Below are 16,142 nucleotides of genomic sequence, written 5' to 3'. Positions count from 1 at the left end.
ATGCTCAAAGGTATGGTCAGGCTGCCCTTAAATAAAGCTTTCCTTTATTCAAATTGGCATTTCAGGTAAACTACTTTCTAGGTAATCTGCTAGTGATAGTTACTAAGGCAGTCGTAACAGCAGCATGAGGCACCATAGGTTTGTCTCTGGGTTCTGGTGTCTTTAGGCCTCAGTTGTAGATGTAGGTCCTATGGAACAGCTGTTTCAACTGGGATAGAGTTAATTTCTTCTCAGTAGCTGGTACAGTGCTGTGTTTTAGATTCAATGTGAGAAGAATGTTGATAACTTACTGATGTTTTGATTGTTGCTAAGTGGTGTTTTTGTCAAGTCAAGGACTTTTTTGTGTCTCGTGCTCTACCAGTGAAGAGATACTCAAAAAAAATGTAAAAAAAAAAAGCTGGGAGTGAGCATAGACAGATGACTTGAACTGGTCAAAGGGATATTCCACACCAGAGAATGTCATGCCCAGTATAGAAACTGGGGAGTTATCCAGAAGGGGCTGATCAGAGTTTAGGGATGGTATCTGGGCATTGGTTAGCCATAGGTAAGCAATTGTATTGTGCATCACTTGTGTTTGGCTTTTTCTTTTACTACTACTACACCTAATAATAATAATCAGCATCAGCATAATCAGAATACCATCATTATTACAATATTTTACTGTTTCAATTACTAAACTGTTCTTATCTCAACCTACAAGTTTTACTTTTGATTCTCCTCCCCATTCCACTGGGGTGGAAGTGAGTGAGTGTCTGCGTGGTGTTTGCCAACTGCACTTAAACCACGGCACTGCCAAATTGATGTTGAATCCTTAAAAGTCCTTTTTTCTCTGTGTTGTCTGTGACACTGACATTGAAGGCCAGTGAAGGCCAGCTGCACTCTCAGCTGATCCATGTGGATACCTGGGGGCTACAAAGCTCAAGTTTGAGTTTTGGATTTCAATGTGTATGCCAGGTGTTGTACAAGTAGTTGTAACAAGGGTGTCAGTGGAATCTGAGTATAGCTTCACACACAACTCTTTGAACTGGGGTGTTAGAAGGCCTTTAGAAGCTGTTTGAGTACTGAGCATGATCTCAGTCTGTCTTTTAGAACTTCCTGACTTGTGTTCATCTGTGTTGCAGGTTCAATAGATCTGACTTCAGACTCTGCTGAAGGTCTTAGCCCATCCAAAAAGAGGATCAGAACTGTCTGTAAATGTGGAGCCGTGTGTTGCAGAGGTTATCTCAACTGAGTTCGGGTATCCAAAGTCAAATATTTTGTTCTTTTTTTAATGTGTTTTAAGAAGACTCTTCTTTCACAAATATATTCAAGTATTCTTACATCTAATATAAATAAGGATGGTGGAAACAAGGCATTGTGTTTGTAATTGAAATGGCATAGGCCAAAGAAAGAGATTGTAGTGTTTCAAGCCAATACAAAACTGATAATGGGGATTAAAAATTCATTTTTCTAGAACAGTTGTTTAGGAAGCAGTAAAATGTATGCAAAGAAAACTCTAAAATGTACCTTGATTTGAACATTCATAGAATCACAGAATAAGCTGGATTGGAAGGGACCCACAAGGGTCATCGAGTCGAAGTCTTAGTCCTGCACAGGACTGTCTCCGAGAGTCACACCTTGAACTTGTGCTTGGTGCTGTGACTGCTTCCCTGGGGAGCCTGTTCCAGTGCCCAACCACCCTGTGGGTGAAGAACCTTCTCCTGATAGCCAGTCTAAACCTCGGGTGACTCAGCTTCAGGCTGTTTTCTCAAGTCCTGTCACTGGTCACCAGAGTGGACAGATCGGTAGCTGCCCCTCTGCTTCCCCTTGTGAGGATGTTGAAGAGCACAGTGAGATCTCCCCTCAGTGCCATGGTCTGGTTGACAAGGTGGTGTTCAATCATAGGTTGGACTCGATAATCTCAAAAGTCTTTTCCAACCTAATTGATTCTGTGATTCTGTAATTGGTATTAACAGATCCCAGGTGTAAAACTTGAACTTCTTAGCTAGTGTTATGTAGAATTTTTTCAGTTGTTATGCTCTGATTTTTAGTTAAGATTCTGTAGGAGGACTGCAGTTCCACAGAGCATTTGTAAATATGGGATTGTCAGAAGTAACATTCGCTGTTTGTTTTCATTGCAGAAATTTGGCAGTCATGGCTGAAACAAGTTGCTGGCTACACTTTGGAAATAGATAGCAAAAGGTTAAGGAGAGCAGCCCATTGTCTAACAAAGCAAATGCATTGTGGAGATATGCTCTGTTATCTGTTAGGTGCAAAAGAGCCCTGGGATTGATGTATATTCACAACTGGTTTTGGTTATTTTTACATACTGTGTTTTTTTTACCTAGTGACAGACTTCTAAGATACTAGGCCTGTATTTTCTGGTTGCAAAAATGTTAACTTCAGTGAAGTTAGACTAGGGGTGAATATACCCATTTGCTGTAGACATTTGTAAGATGTTCTTGAATGTAAAGGCTGAGAAATGTGCTGTTCTTCAGCTGCTTGAGTCATCTTTTTTTTTTCCTGATCATCTTAAAGTTGTCTCAATCTATTCATAACATATGCTAAGTTTTGCTTGGCTTCAAAACCACTGAAGAGCAGTTGAGGTGGGTGATGAGTGGAGTTACAGCCAAGGTCCATGCTCTAGGTATGATCCAAATGCTTTATTCTCATGGATTCAAAGCTTGTAAAACTTGCATATTGCTTACAAGTCACATAAATGTTGACAGGGTCAGGCAGAATAATGTTGCTCCATAAATGGATGCTCCATAGCTGGCTGCTGGCTATGTATCATAGGTCAGCTAGTTGCCTTTATAAGGTGCACAGCTGTTGGCTCAGGTGAATGAAGTCAAGTACCCAGCATGTAACTGTTTACTTAATTTGTTAGAAAATGCCTTAAATTCCATGTTAATTACTAGCACTTCAGAAAGAGCATTTCAATGTTGTTCCTTAAGAAGCACAGTTGCATTTGTACTGAAGATCTGGCTCTTTGGTAGCAAATGACATTTTATATGCTACTAGCCAAAATCAGTTTTAAACTTTTGGTGAAGAGCATGGGCCACTGGAAATGCTGTGTGAGTTTTGTAATCTACAATACAGAGATACACATTGAAATAGAGACTTTATATTGTTTAATGAATAGGAGAAAGTTTGCCTAGATTTGGAAGTATTTGATGTGATCAGGCTCACCTGTATCCACACAGTTGATAACCGCTGAGTCTTGTCAGTTTTTATTATGCCATATCTCTAATGATTTTTTTTTTTAATTTAAAGTTTTAAGTGGAATATGGAGCTTTAATGTCGGCAAACTCTAGATGATCTTGCATCGTTTAGAATCATTAGTGCTTTCTCTTGCATGTAGCTCAAGTGAGCAGTGCATTCCATGTGGATGGAATCTGCAGTCTCCAGCTCCTTAATCTGCTGCAGTCGGCAGCCTGCACTGTCCCTGCAGGACGGAGTGGCTGCGGCAAGAGATGGATTCCTTGCTCCAAGAGATGGATTCCTTGCTCCAAAAGATGGATTCCTTACTCCAGCCTCCCCTGTGCCGGGGCACAGGGTGGGCCCCAGGCTCTGTCTCTCCCCATGCCCAGTTTGATTTAAATATTGCAAGTTGGTGCATTTTACAAGGTAATAGTTGTGGCAGTTGTACTGGAGTGCAGTGTCTCCTTTTCCAGAGGCAGAGAATGTTATCACCAGCACTGGAATAATGCTGCTGTTTGTTAAGGATATGTGTGTTATCTTCTGCCATAAATAAAGAACCGTTAATTTGTGTTCTGGGAGGTAGCAGTATTTTGTATTTATTTGAAGGAAACCCATGGATCCAGTTTCCAACATAAGAGCCTTGAACAGTATTTTATATTTACATATTCAGTGTATTTGGATTGCAGTCAGTAAATGAGCTCAATGGGACACTGTGTCACTTTTAAAACTCCTTTTACTGTTTTTATGAGTTTGGCAGAAAATTGCCGAATTGGAAATGCAGAAAAAGCTGTTTTCAACTTCTTAGGGAACCTAAACCAGCCCAGCTTCTGCCTTTGTTTTGCTTTGTGGTCTGTTGGCATCGTCACGGTCACCAGTTCAGTCGTGTATGCACTTCTTGGGGGCTGGTGACCTGTCCTCCAGCTGTTCATTTTTGTTGGTTTTATTTTTATTTTTTGGTAGCAAAACTAAAGCTGCAAGATCACCTGTAAGAAAAGCTATTGTCTATTTATTTAATCTCCAATTAAGTCAATCTTTTGGTTATTTTTAATGTATGTTTTAGGAACTGTATTAGAATATGCAGTTTGTAAGCTCAGGAACATTTTCTTTTCATATTGTGTCATCTCTAGTATTGCTATCTTCCTATAGTTTTTGATAAAATAAATTAAATTTAGTTTTTCTCTTGTTGTTGTCATTCTTAAAAAAAAAAAAAATTAGGCTGTCAAAATTAGTTTTAGCAGTAGAATTTGCTTTAAGACTGCAACCTCTTAATTCTTGGCCTGTACCCAAATTTTCTAGGACTGTAAGGACTCCAGCAGAGGGACCATGAGGAAATTATGTGTTTGCAGTTCAGAGCTGATAAGAACTGGTATAAATTTACACTTTCCTGAAGCAGACTGGATTCCTGTATATTTGAGCATCCTGTTAAAGGCAGCCCTGAACTTCTGTGCACAGTACTGATATGAAATGAGCCAACAGAAGAGGTTCTGCTCTTTCTGACTTTATTCACAGAGGTAGTTCCAACAGCAGTTCCACTCAAGCTTGCTGAAAGTTGGTAGATCACATTTGGAAATCAGGTTAACAAATCCCACAAACAGCAGGAGGTAACAGTGGAGAAATACCTGGATGTTGGATATCCTTAAAATCATACATAGATTATGGCAATGCTTTGTCCCTCCTGCCTCTGTTCCCCGTGGCAGAATGCTGGTTGGTTTAACATTCACATGTCACTAAACATGGCACAACAACTGAAGGCGCACTCAGAGGGAAGAGGTGTTGTGCTAAAGTATGTTTAATTCTTTGGGACTTGGAAAACCTCAGGGATTTTTAGATGACTTCTGTGGTTTGCATATTTCCTAGGCACTCCAGTTTAAGAAAAACCTGAATTACATTTCTGTGTTAGAAGCTAAGAATTTTGGCAGAGATTTAGGATGGCACACATGCATGGAGAATATATTGTCTTGATTTAAAATCGTGAAGCCTACAGAATGTTGCAGAGGAGGTGAAGTTTTGTAGTACAAGAGCCTTAAGTAATGCAAGCACCTGTCTGGGATACCAGGTTACCTTCTGTGGCTGAGTTACCTGCCAGAGCAGGACAGGGCTGGTAACTTGGGAACTACAGGATTTTATTTTTAAGTTTTTCTGAAGAACCATTCAGAACAAACCAGAACACAGAGGAACTGATGACAAGTTGTTTGCAGTGAGTTGGAGATGAAGCACAGACAGTGGTCTGCAGTACCTTACTCAGGAGTTAAAGCTCAGTGTAAAGAGAGACTTTTTGAAATGAACAATTTGATTTAAAACAAATTAAACCTCCTCACAACCTCAGTAATTCTCTAATCTGTTTTGCAGTTGTTTTTAAAATGAACTGCAGTGAATACTCATTAAATTGTTATAATAATGATAAATAATAATAGTGAGTAAAGCCATATTACAACTGCCTTGTTTGCATGGTTATTCTTAGGTGTTCCTCCCCACAGTTAACCATGTGTATTTTATTAAACCCTGAGATCACATTAAAAGGCAAACTCCTAGAGCTCATGTTAAACACTAAATTTCATTTAGTGTTCTACCCTTAGTTTTGTCTGGTCCATTTTTTGTCTGCTTACAGTCCTGGAGAATTGAACCTTGAGAGGTAGAAGGCTTTTACAGTCCCTCCTGGGAATACTTCCTTTTCAGTATTTCATGGAAGGAACAATAAAGTTACACAGGCTGCAGATTCCTAGTTCTGACAGTAAGATATTTCTGAAAAAAACATGACTCAGCATAGCTGCAGACAGTAAGCAGCACAAAGAGAAAAAGAGTTCAGGTATTAGTAAACATGCTGGGTATTACCACGAGGTAATCAGTTATATGAGTTCTCAGGAGACTTTTTTCTCATTGATAATGTTTTCACCTGCTGCAAGCTTCTTGTATAAATGGTGCAGTTTATCTGGCTGAGGTGCTTCAGCATCAGGAGTTAAGGGAATTTCAAAGTCAGAGGAGCTCTGGGAGTCCCTCCTCAGCTCCAGATCAGGAGTCCTGGAGCTGTCACTTATTTCCACCAGCAAATCCTGAACATGGGCAGCACCAGCCTCTGCAGCTTTCTCACAGCCTTTGCTTTGCAAGGCACAGGCACCATAGTGGGCACAAGGTCTGTTCTGACCTGGTGGCTTCCCCCTGCCACTGTCCAGCTGAGTGTCCGTGGGAGTCTCCTGCAGCACAGGAACCACTGCTCTGCTCCCCCCTTTGCTCGTGTCCAGGGCACTTCTCTCCTGGGACGTGATGAGCACTGTGTCCATTTGGCTATCCCAGCCCTGGCTCCCCTGCTCTGATATGTGTGTTGACTGAGAAGAATTTTGGGAGGAGATGTGTGTTGAGTCACTTAGTCCATCTGAATCGCTGAAGAGTGACTGGGACCCGCCAGCATCTGCTGAAGATGGCACGTTGTCCTCATTTTCAGAACTTTCTTCTAGTTTATTACCCGTAAAAAATTCATCCCAGCAAGGGACATTGGCATTAGACTCCTGCTGGTCACTAGTTACTCCATTGAAATTGGCTGTGGAAATGGCATCTGGCTCATGGGAATGAAATTGAACTGTATTTTTTTCAGATTCTTCTTCGTCATCTTCATCATCATTATCATCATCATTTGATTCCTCACAGTCCACAAAGTCTACCTTGAGGGAGGTGTAAGCTGTGGTCCCTTTATAACTTTCTGTGCCCTCATTAATGTTTCCTTCAGCATTTTCAGACTGCCCTGTACTGGAGGGCCTGCTCTCTCCTCTCTGCTGTTTTGGAATCTTAGGCCTTGTAGAAATTAATTCTGAATCAAAGAGATCATCTTCATCTGGCAAGGAACAAACAGAAAATCACTAAGAAAAGTTCACATCTCTGCTAAAATCTTGTTGAGAGCAAAGTTTTAATAAAAATTCATTTAGTATAAATTGAGGAAAATATTCTTGAACCCAGCTGGAGATTTTGCAGGATGATATTGACAGTGTTTGCCTTGCCTTGTCTAGCACAGGGACAGTTAGAACAAGCTCTCCTAGGGCTGATCTAGGACTGAGAGAAGGAGCTCCATCCAAAAACTTACAGGACTGTTGAGCATTAAGTGCATTTTAAGACTGCAAACAAGTGTGGTTTTACGTGATCAGTGCTCTCTCACCCTCCTAATACCTAAGTTCACATCATTTCTATTTCTCCTTTCCAGCTGTTGCTTTGAACACACAGGCAGGCTGCAGTGAACACCAAGGCTCTTGGCATCTCTGCTTAGTCTCAGACTTTAATTTAAGGTGCAGTAGTAGCAGCAGAACCTTTACCTGTATCAGATAATTCTCTCTTGTGGGCTCTCTTCAGTGTTCCTAAGGGCTTGTACCTGGGTTCCATGTTTCTCCTGTATGACCTGCATAGTGGCTTTAATCTGAGGGGAATGAGAAAAGCAGTTAATATTTAGAACTCAGCATATGCTTTCAGGAGCAAAAGTAAACCTTTTAACTTGTTTTAAGTACACTGCTCCATGCGTTTCACAGGCACTGCAGCAAAAATGTTAAAACAAAGGCAGCAATACCTAGGGCAAAATCCTTGATTCATTGGTGAGCTTCAGCAGCTGAAAGGTAGAAATCTGTCCTTTCAATATATTTACCTTAAAACATGTACATAATTTGGAAACTATCTTGTAGTTCCTTCCTTAGAGAAGACAAGCTGACAGGGTTCAAAATCCAACTGTGGTTTTATTTAGTGATTATTAAGTGGAAGTCTTCTTTCTTACTAAGGAGGAAAGGAAGAAGGAACAGGAATCTTTGTTCTGTCCAGACTGAGACACACCACAGCTCTCCTGTCCCCCGAGGGCGCTTTTTAAGCTGCCAGCATCTGTAGCAGCACAAGAGAACTGGCCTCTGATGCTCTGCAGAGAGGAGGAGTTCAAGTCCCCAGAGAAACCCTCTTTAAAAGAAACTTCTGAGAAGTAGCAATGACAAATAGAAATGGGTCACAGAACACAGTGAGATGAATGTGTATTCAGCTTCACCCCAGAGTTTACCAGCAGAAAAGCCTCTACACACAGATAGAAGTAGAATACAAACTCTGAGACTCAGCTTAACATACACACATGTGCTTCAGAAAGCCCAGATCTGTGGGACTGAATATAGAAAAAAAAATCTGAATTATCTGACAAGTAAAGCAAAAGGCAGAGGCCCTCCTGAGAGGCTGGGATTCAGGAGGGGAATTGTCCTTACAGGAACAGAGTTTGGATCACCTCTGGCCAGCATCCACTTGTCACTTACATTTCCATAACTTTGTCCTCTGTTGCACCCAGTGGCAGTACATTGGGATACACATTCACAGGAGAGATATAGCTCAGGAAATCCTTGATCTAAATTCCAGAAAAGAAGAAGCAATTTAACAAATTACATCAACAGTTAAGAAAATCACTTAAAGGTAGCACTGATGCAAGCACATCCAAAAGTACTACTAGTAGTCTTAAGTAAAGACCAATGTAGCCCATGACTCTGTCAAAGTGGGTATCTCTGGAACAAGAAAACAGGCCTGAAAGGATGCTGAGAACTCAGCCTCACCTAACACCTCACTGCAATTATCTGTATCAATTATCTACACAGACCATCACTATCTCTGAAAGAAAAGGCTGGGAAGACCTGGAATGTGATCCAGTGCTTGCCTGTCCTTACTGCTGTTGATCTTTCCAAAATGCAGCTGCCTTACTGGACACTTCAAGTCTCCAGGTATGCAGATCAGGTATTCCTTTCCTCTTCCTAAAGTCTCTCTTCAGTCCCCTGTAAAAGCCCATTATGACAAAATACACTGTTTTTTCCAAGCCTTACTCTGTTGCCTTCTGGATGATCTCCAGTAAATTTGTTGAAGAATTGTGTCCAGTTTGGGGCACTCCTGCTGAGGCTTTTTCAGTGCTGAGCATTGGAAACACTTGCAGGTTGTGGATTACACTCCTATCTGTACAGACAGTAGGACTGTCCTGGGGTGACCTATAATGTTATTGCAATTTTGTATCCAGCAGTTATTTACTGTTCTTTTTTGCCTGATGCTGTTCCACTTGTTAGGAAACTGTTCTTTTTTAATTTCTCTCTACTCGTGTTCATTCCTTATTGGTGGAAAGGGATTGGCTGAACCTATAAAGGGAGACAACTTGTTCCAGAGTGTTCTCCTTTAAACTGTCTCAAACCAAGACAAGGACCCATCTATTTTTGCATGTGGAGGTAGGAATGTTACAGTTACACTATCCCCCATATTCCACCAGCAAATTCCACACTGGGACCTACATTTAAAATTCTGCATGGCAGAGCAAATTTAAACTTATCCAGGATATTAAAAACAGTACTGCCTTCCTCCATTTTGTAGTGCAAGACTTTGTGATAGTTCACTGTTATCACTGATCCAGTTTCAGTTCAGTTTTTTAGGAGAAAGAAGTGTTTTTAGAGCTGTATTGAGTCATGTTAAATGAAAGTGTGTGATTGTGGGGAGGATGCTGCCATGACCAGTTTCCTTTTCGTTTTTAACACAGGAAGAGGGGCAACAGTGGCAATCAGGATGTGAGAGAATTATGTTTAAATGTGTGGGCAGAGAAAAGAAGGCAAACCCACCCAAATCTGAGTAGATAAACAATGTATTGTGAAGCAAAACTCCATGCTTTCAGCATTGCACAGTTACACAATAATCTAAAATAGAAAGGCAGTCAAAACAATTGTACCAGTGACCTATACATTGAGAACAGAGAACAGGAAACAGGCTTGTAATCCTGCCCTACATTAACAAGTTCCTCTGCAGCTATATTAAAGCAATTTTTTGTCTTCAGCATTCAGAACTTCCTATCCCCTTATATCTTATTACTGACAAGATATTTTTTATTATGACAAGTCATGTCATCCACTCCAGAATAATCAAAACTCTTACATTTCCTTAATCAATGTATACTCAGTACTACAAGTATACAAACCTCACTGTATGAAGAGTGGAAAGAGAAACAAGCTCTGTATGTTCTCTCACCAGTCCTAAATAAAACAGAGGAGGAACAAAAATTAGGTAATTGCTCTTCATCCTCGGTCAACAGACCAGCATAACCTGAGATTCAGTTATACAGGTATCAGGCAAGTTACAAACCTGAAACAACAGGTTTCTGTGTGGCCCAAATGCTCACCTCACTATTACACTGGTTTTCTTTTTCCTTTCCCCGAACCACATCGTGGAGGGTTTGATGCTGATTATGTGCAGGGGAGTTCCATTGTGGCAAGTCATCCCACACGGCAGTCTGTTGCCTCGGAAGCAGTCCTCATCCTGTCCAATGGAATATAAAATTAAGCCCAACAGTGACCTTTTTTACCCAGAAATTAAGCAACATAGTATCTAGCCAAACCATGTTCTTCTCTCACTTATAACTCCCTTGAAAGACCTTACCACACCTTGCTTCTTTAGTGCAGCTGGCAGAGAGAATCAGTCAGAGACCAATGCCCCAATGTGCCATCTTGGGTTCTACCTGTGTTCCTCCAAGCTGGAGCCTCCAGCCAGCCAGCCAGACATCCCAGAAAGGGAGAGCCTGTACTAAAACCACACAGTGTGTGGCTGCAGCAGGCGTCATTCTGAGCCTCTTTTGATACACTGAAGTGGATAATACCTGATTGATCCAGTATTGCTTGTCTCACTTCACTTAAAACCACAATTTTCAGGTTTCAAATACAATTAAATTACTTCTAGCATAAATTAATATATTTTTCCTTTTTTTTTTTTAAAAACCCCAAAACCTTCAACCCACTAAGGTTTTCACTCTGCTTTACATTAAGTCACCATTTCACCAGTCTTCATTAACCCAAAAGGTCCCAAACATCAGCACCTATAACCACACTTTCACAGCAAAGTCAGGGGAGGCTTTGCAGAACAAACGCACCCGAGGATGTCGGCAGGCGTGAATCTGCGTGTGTCGGTCTGTGGTAACGTGGCACAGGATTTCTGGCATGTTCCTGAACATATCAAGTTTGTTCATGTGCACCTAGAGAAAGCCAGAGTTTACTCTTTAGTAGTTCAGTGTGTTTGCCAGACTGCAGCTGGAGCAGCTATTCAGATGTGACTCTGCTCTCCCCAAATGCTGGCAGGCAGTTAAATTATTAGTCCCAATAATGTCCAAGCAGAGACGTGTCAGCCATCTAGAACAGTAGAACATACCTTCTATGCTGAAGAGGGATGAATATTCATGAAGAATTCAGAATCTATCTACTGACTATTAATACTGTATGCAAATTACTTTTACGATTCACAAAAAAAAGGGAGAGAGGTAAACACAAAGCTTGAAAACTGGGAATTAAATTCTTTTTGTGAAGTCCAGATGTTCCAGACTGAAGTCAACTAGTTAACTCATTCTGAGCACAACTGCACTTTTTAAGAGAAGTTAATGAAACAGGCCTAACAGCGACCTAGAGCAGCCCTCTGAACAGCCACTGCCATCTCAGTGACTGGCCACAATCATTACTGAGGTTCCAAACAACAATTAGAGAAATGTTACCTGGATTCCAAGTTCCTCACTGAGGTTTATGAATAAATACTCATATCCATAAGCAGCTTTGCAGTTCAGCCACACAACATGATTACGAGACAGCGAGGTCCAGCTTCGCACTAACTCCAAGATCCCATTTAAACATTCCTCCTGAAAAGTATAGAAAATGCTGTCAATCATCTTAGAAGATACTTCCAAAGTGCTGTGATTTGGTAATGCAAAATGGCATTGCCTTGCAAGACTTACCTAACAAAGGTAGGTAATTAATTATTAATTAACAATTTTAAGGGCCTTTCCTCCCACAGTTTATTTAGACTTACCCGGCTTGGTATGTGATAAAATTTGGGATCACAAAAAGTAGTGTCCAAATACACACTCTGGATGTCTTTTATTCTGGAGGAGAGAAATGTGATATCAGAGTAAACATTGCATCATAGTGCTAAGATATGCCACTTCCTCTCTCTTCAAAAGGAGGTAATTCTACCTCTTTATTACAAAGAATAAGTCAAAGGGGGCTTAAAACTGCAGTATTGCAATTATATTTAATAATTATAAAATTATTAAGTTTAAAATTTTAAATTAAAAATGAGAAAAAAAATAGTATATTATTCCCAAATTGTCGATGTCATATGATTCTTTCTAAATCCCACAAATAGCTCACCTGGTCCCTGAATGCAAAAGCTCCATTCTGGCTGCTTCTCCTTTTGCAAGCCTGAAATCCCCTGTGTACAACACAGTGCCATTCTCACCTTCAAACAGAAACCTGCAGACAGCAACACTTGGGTCAAACTCATCATTAAATGCCAGGTGGTGAAACATTTCAAGTATTGAGAGGACATACATGACTGAACCTGGACAGTGACCAGCTGGCAGAAGTGTCACCACTACATCTTCTTTCTGGAAGAGAGAGGTTAGCATTATTTTCACACTGTAGTAAGTACTACCAGTACTTTTGTCAGCACAGTGAAAGCAATGCATTACTCCCCACAGCCTCCTGCAGCATTTAGTGTTGCTTTTAAATCCAGAGAGTTTCTTCACATTGCAACAAGCACTAAAGAGCAACAATCATCCTGTCATGGCAGAAGAGAGGACCAAGTATTGTACGGTGCTTATAAAGCAAGTTGGACAGAGGACAGTTCTACCTCCTTGGCTCCTGGTGAACAAGTACAGAATCACAGAATAGTCTGGGTTGGAAGGAATCTTTAAAGTTCATCCAGTCCAACTCCCCTGCAATAAGCAGGGACACCTTCAACTAGACAGACTGCTCAGAGCGTCATCCTGACCTTGAATGTTTCCAGGGATGGGGCATCCACCACCTCTCTGGGCAACCTGTTCCAGTGTTTCACCATCCTCATTGTAAAATGCTTCTTCCTTCTATCTAGTCTGAATAGACCCTCTTTTAGTTTAAAACTATCACCCCTTGTTCTGTCACTAGAGGAGAGGAGGGGCACATACATTTTAAAACCAGCTTGTCCACTTTGGATGTTGCAGCTGTTTCCTGTACTCATGTAAACAGCATTACTGCCCATGACTAATATGAATCTTTTTTTCCTGTAACTTACCTCACCAGATGTTTCATCTTCTAAAGAAATCTGAGTTGGAGTTTCAACTTCCAATGCAACCTGTAACAAAATTATTAACTGCATTATAGGATTTACTGAACATTCTGTTTCATGTTTATGTCCAGGTATTCATTATGTAGACATCTCTAGCACTCACTGTGGCTAATGCTAAGCCTGTAAAATTAAACCCATTTTCCCATAGTAAGTCATAAATTTCCATTTCCAGTGGAATAAATTTTTCTAAAAGTGATCTAAAAATTAAATGGAGATACCTCAACCAATGTGTGCGTACCTAAAAAAGTTAGAGCATGTTGGACTTCCATCAGCAACAGCTCTTGTTCCTCTGGATGGATCACACGCCTGATTTTTGGATGACTGCAAAGCCCAAAACATCCACAGCACAGCAGTGGATCTTGCAAGGACAGCTCTGTGCTGCAGCACTTCCCACTGCCCACTATTACCAGAAGCAGAGCCCACAAATCACTGGGAGCACATATTCCTGTGTTTGTGCAGAGAGAATTAATTTTACTTCTATAAAAAAAACTCATGTTCAATTTCATAATGCCTGCATCTGCAAAGGGAAGGAAATAACTACAAGCTCACACTTGTACATAACACTGATCCCCTGCAGTTTGGCTCCAAACACTATCATGTACATTTAAGTTCTTCAGTGACTTTATACTAAAACTTCTTCATGTTATAGTCCATTTTCCAAAAATCAAAAGGAAAATCATATAACTTCAGATATATACACTCCAAGCAATGAGAGACTTTAAATGAAGCAAAAGAGAAATTAAGGACAGCAGCAAAGAGATGTGAGCAAGGTAAGGAAATGAATACAAATTCAAATGTACAAATGATCACTGTAAAGATGAAGGCCATGTAAAGCTGAAGTTGAGAGAAAAGGAAAAATTTTGTGGAGGGAAAAATAATTAAACAACGAACAGCAATAAACCAGTCCCACATAGCAAGCTGCAGAAAGCACATTGTTGGAAGTACTTAAGGCCTGAAACACTGTATCAACACCAATATTTAGACACTTCTGAGGAGGGCAAAGCTGCTTCTTTCTGAGAATCACTTCTTGGAAAGTGCTAATTTCAAAATAAACACAAACTCACAATATGATTCTCCCAAAACTTGTATTTCCAGTTAGTCAACAACAATTCCTTAGTTACTGGTGAGCAGTATAGTTTAACTTTCAAGCTGTGAGGAGACAAAAAACACAGATAAGTGTTTTTTTTAAAGTAGACATGAGGAACAATCTAACAACACATCAGCACCTGGCAGCCAGTACATCAACCCTACGCTCAGAAACCTCTCATGTGAGGAGACCTGCAGAACTGGAAGCCTGCAGGCTTCTCTTCAGCACAGCAAACCCAAATATACCCCTGTGTGCCCCTGCCTGTATGGTTTTGTGTAGACACAAATGCAGTGTGTGGTTCATGGTCATGTGCAGACCTATCTGCTTGTTTCTATACCCCTGCACAAGGAACAGGCATTTGGGACAGTCAGCACTCAGCAGAACACAGAATACTCCCTTATGAAGCTTGAGCTTGTGCACAGAGACCTGATGAGCAAAGAGAGATTCTCTGCTTGCATCTCAGGAGATGCAACATCTACTCCAATAAACAGAGCCTAGGAACTGGTCCACAACCTCCCTGGGCCCATTGCCACGTTTGATCATCATTATGGTGAAAAAGGTGTCCCTTGCCCTTTCCTTATGAACTTCCATGATGAGTCTGGCTCCATCTTCTCTACCCCTACCTGCAAACAGTGATACATGATTGTCTCCTACTCCTAAGGCTGAAGACACATCCAGCTCTCTCAACCTCTCCTCACACATCCCACCCTCCTGCCCCAGACCAGCATGGTGATCCTGCTCCAAAACACGTGTTGGTCTATTGTCCAGGGGAGCCCAGGGCTGGACTCAGTACTCCAGACAAGTCTCACAAGTGGGGCCAGAGGGGAATAACTGTCTCCCTCAAACTGCTGGCTACTTGCTCATACACCTCAGAGAGCACAGCTGGCCCCCTTCACTGCACAGGCACAGCACTATCTCTGTGTACCAACACACTTCCAGGGAACAACAGAGAGATCTTTATGAAGCTCATGAACGTCATGGAGGTCAACAAGGCCAAGTGCACCCGAGTCTGAGCAACCTCAATATCAAAACAGACTGAGGGATAAAGGGGTTAATAGCAGCCCTGAAGAAGACTTTGGGGTACTGGTGGATGAGAGGCTGGACATGAGCCAGCAGTGTGCATCTACAGCTCAGAAAGCCAGTCATATCCTGGGCTGCATCACCAGCACTGTGGGCAGCAGGACAAGGGAGGGGATTCTGCCCCTCTGCTCTGGTGAGACCCCACCTGCAGTGCTGCATTCACGTCTGGGGACCTCAGCACAGGAAGAACAGGGACCTGTTGGAGCAGGTCCAGAGGAGGCCAGGAAGATGCCCAGAGGGCTGGAGCACCTCTGCTGTGGAGACAGGCTGAGATAGCTGCGGTTCTTCAGCCTGGAGAAAATTCTGGGGGGACATTACTGCTACCATTTGATATTTAAAGGGGGCTTTTAGGAACTATAGAGAGGGGCTTTCTACAAGGACGTGGTGGGGACAAGGTGGGGTGACTTCAAATTTAAAGGGGGCAGGTCTAGATGAGCTACAAGGAAGAAGTTTTTTACAATGAACTGGAACAAGCTGCCCAGAGAAGTTGTGGATGCCACATCCCTGGAAGTGCTTGAGGCCAGGTAGGACGGGGCCTCGGAGCAACCTGGTCTAGCTCCTGGGACACCTCCCGTGTCCCTGTCCCATTCCTACCCTGTGGCTTACGACCCACGGCAGATCCCCACGCAGTTTCACTCACGCTTTGCCGCGCACCAGCCCCTTCCCCCCAGGCCGCACCGCCGCCACC

The 16,142-nt window shown here is 41.8% G+C and overlaps 2 protein-coding genes across 5 annotated transcripts in view; one reads left to right on the top strand and one right to left on the bottom strand.

The window, feature by feature from the left end:
• SUV39H2 (suppressor of variegation 3-9 homolog 2) overlaps positions 1–4,356 on the top strand; it is a 10,354-nt gene extending 5,998 nt beyond the window's left edge. Inside the window, exons 6-7 of one of the 3 annotated variants that reach the window (XM_017740388.1) lie at positions 1,122–1,237; positions 3,341–4,356. In XM_017740388.1, the coding sequence (XP_017595877.1) occupies positions 1,122–1,231 (110 nt within the window). In that variant the 3' untranslated portion in view covers positions 1,232–1,237; positions 3,341–4,356. Of the gene's footprint in view, positions 1–1,121 lie in introns of all 3 variants that reach the window. The other 2 variants (XM_017740387.1, XM_017740386.1) reach the window with 2 other exon arrangements.
• Positions 4,357–4,662: 306 nt separating this feature from the next.
• Positions 4,663–15,593, bottom strand: DCLRE1C (DNA cross-link repair 1C). Of its 2 annotated transcripts, none has more exons than XM_017740385.1 (12): positions 13,526–15,593; positions 13,234–13,293; positions 12,513–12,568; positions 12,333–12,434; positions 11,992–12,064; positions 11,681–11,821; positions 11,069–11,170; positions 10,325–10,461; positions 10,124–10,178; positions 8,442–8,530; positions 7,479–7,579; positions 4,663–7,006 (listed from the first exon to the last, which is right to left on the bottom strand). In XM_017740385.1, coding segments are annotated over exons 3-12 (1,770 nt in total). In that variant the 5' UTR covers positions 12,515–12,568; positions 13,234–13,293; positions 13,526–15,593; the 3' UTR covers positions 4,663–6,038. The 2 variants fall into 2 exon arrangements, with proteins under 2 accessions (XP_017595874.1, XP_017595873.1); XM_017740384.1 differs by having other exon boundaries at positions 13,234–13,732; positions 14,352–15,593.
• Between the last annotated feature and the right edge of the window lie 549 nt (positions 15,594–16,142).

Source organism: Corvus brachyrhynchos, unplaced genomic scaffold (assembly GCF_000691975.1).
Source record: "Corvus brachyrhynchos isolate BGI_N302 unplaced genomic scaffold, ASM69197v1 scaffold307, whole genome shotgun sequence".
Lineage (NCBI taxonomy): Eukaryota > Metazoa > Chordata > Aves > Passeriformes > Corvidae > Corvus > Corvus brachyrhynchos.
The sequence above is the reverse complement of the archived record's forward strand: the minus strand, read 5'-3'. Positions and strand labels throughout refer to the sequence as shown.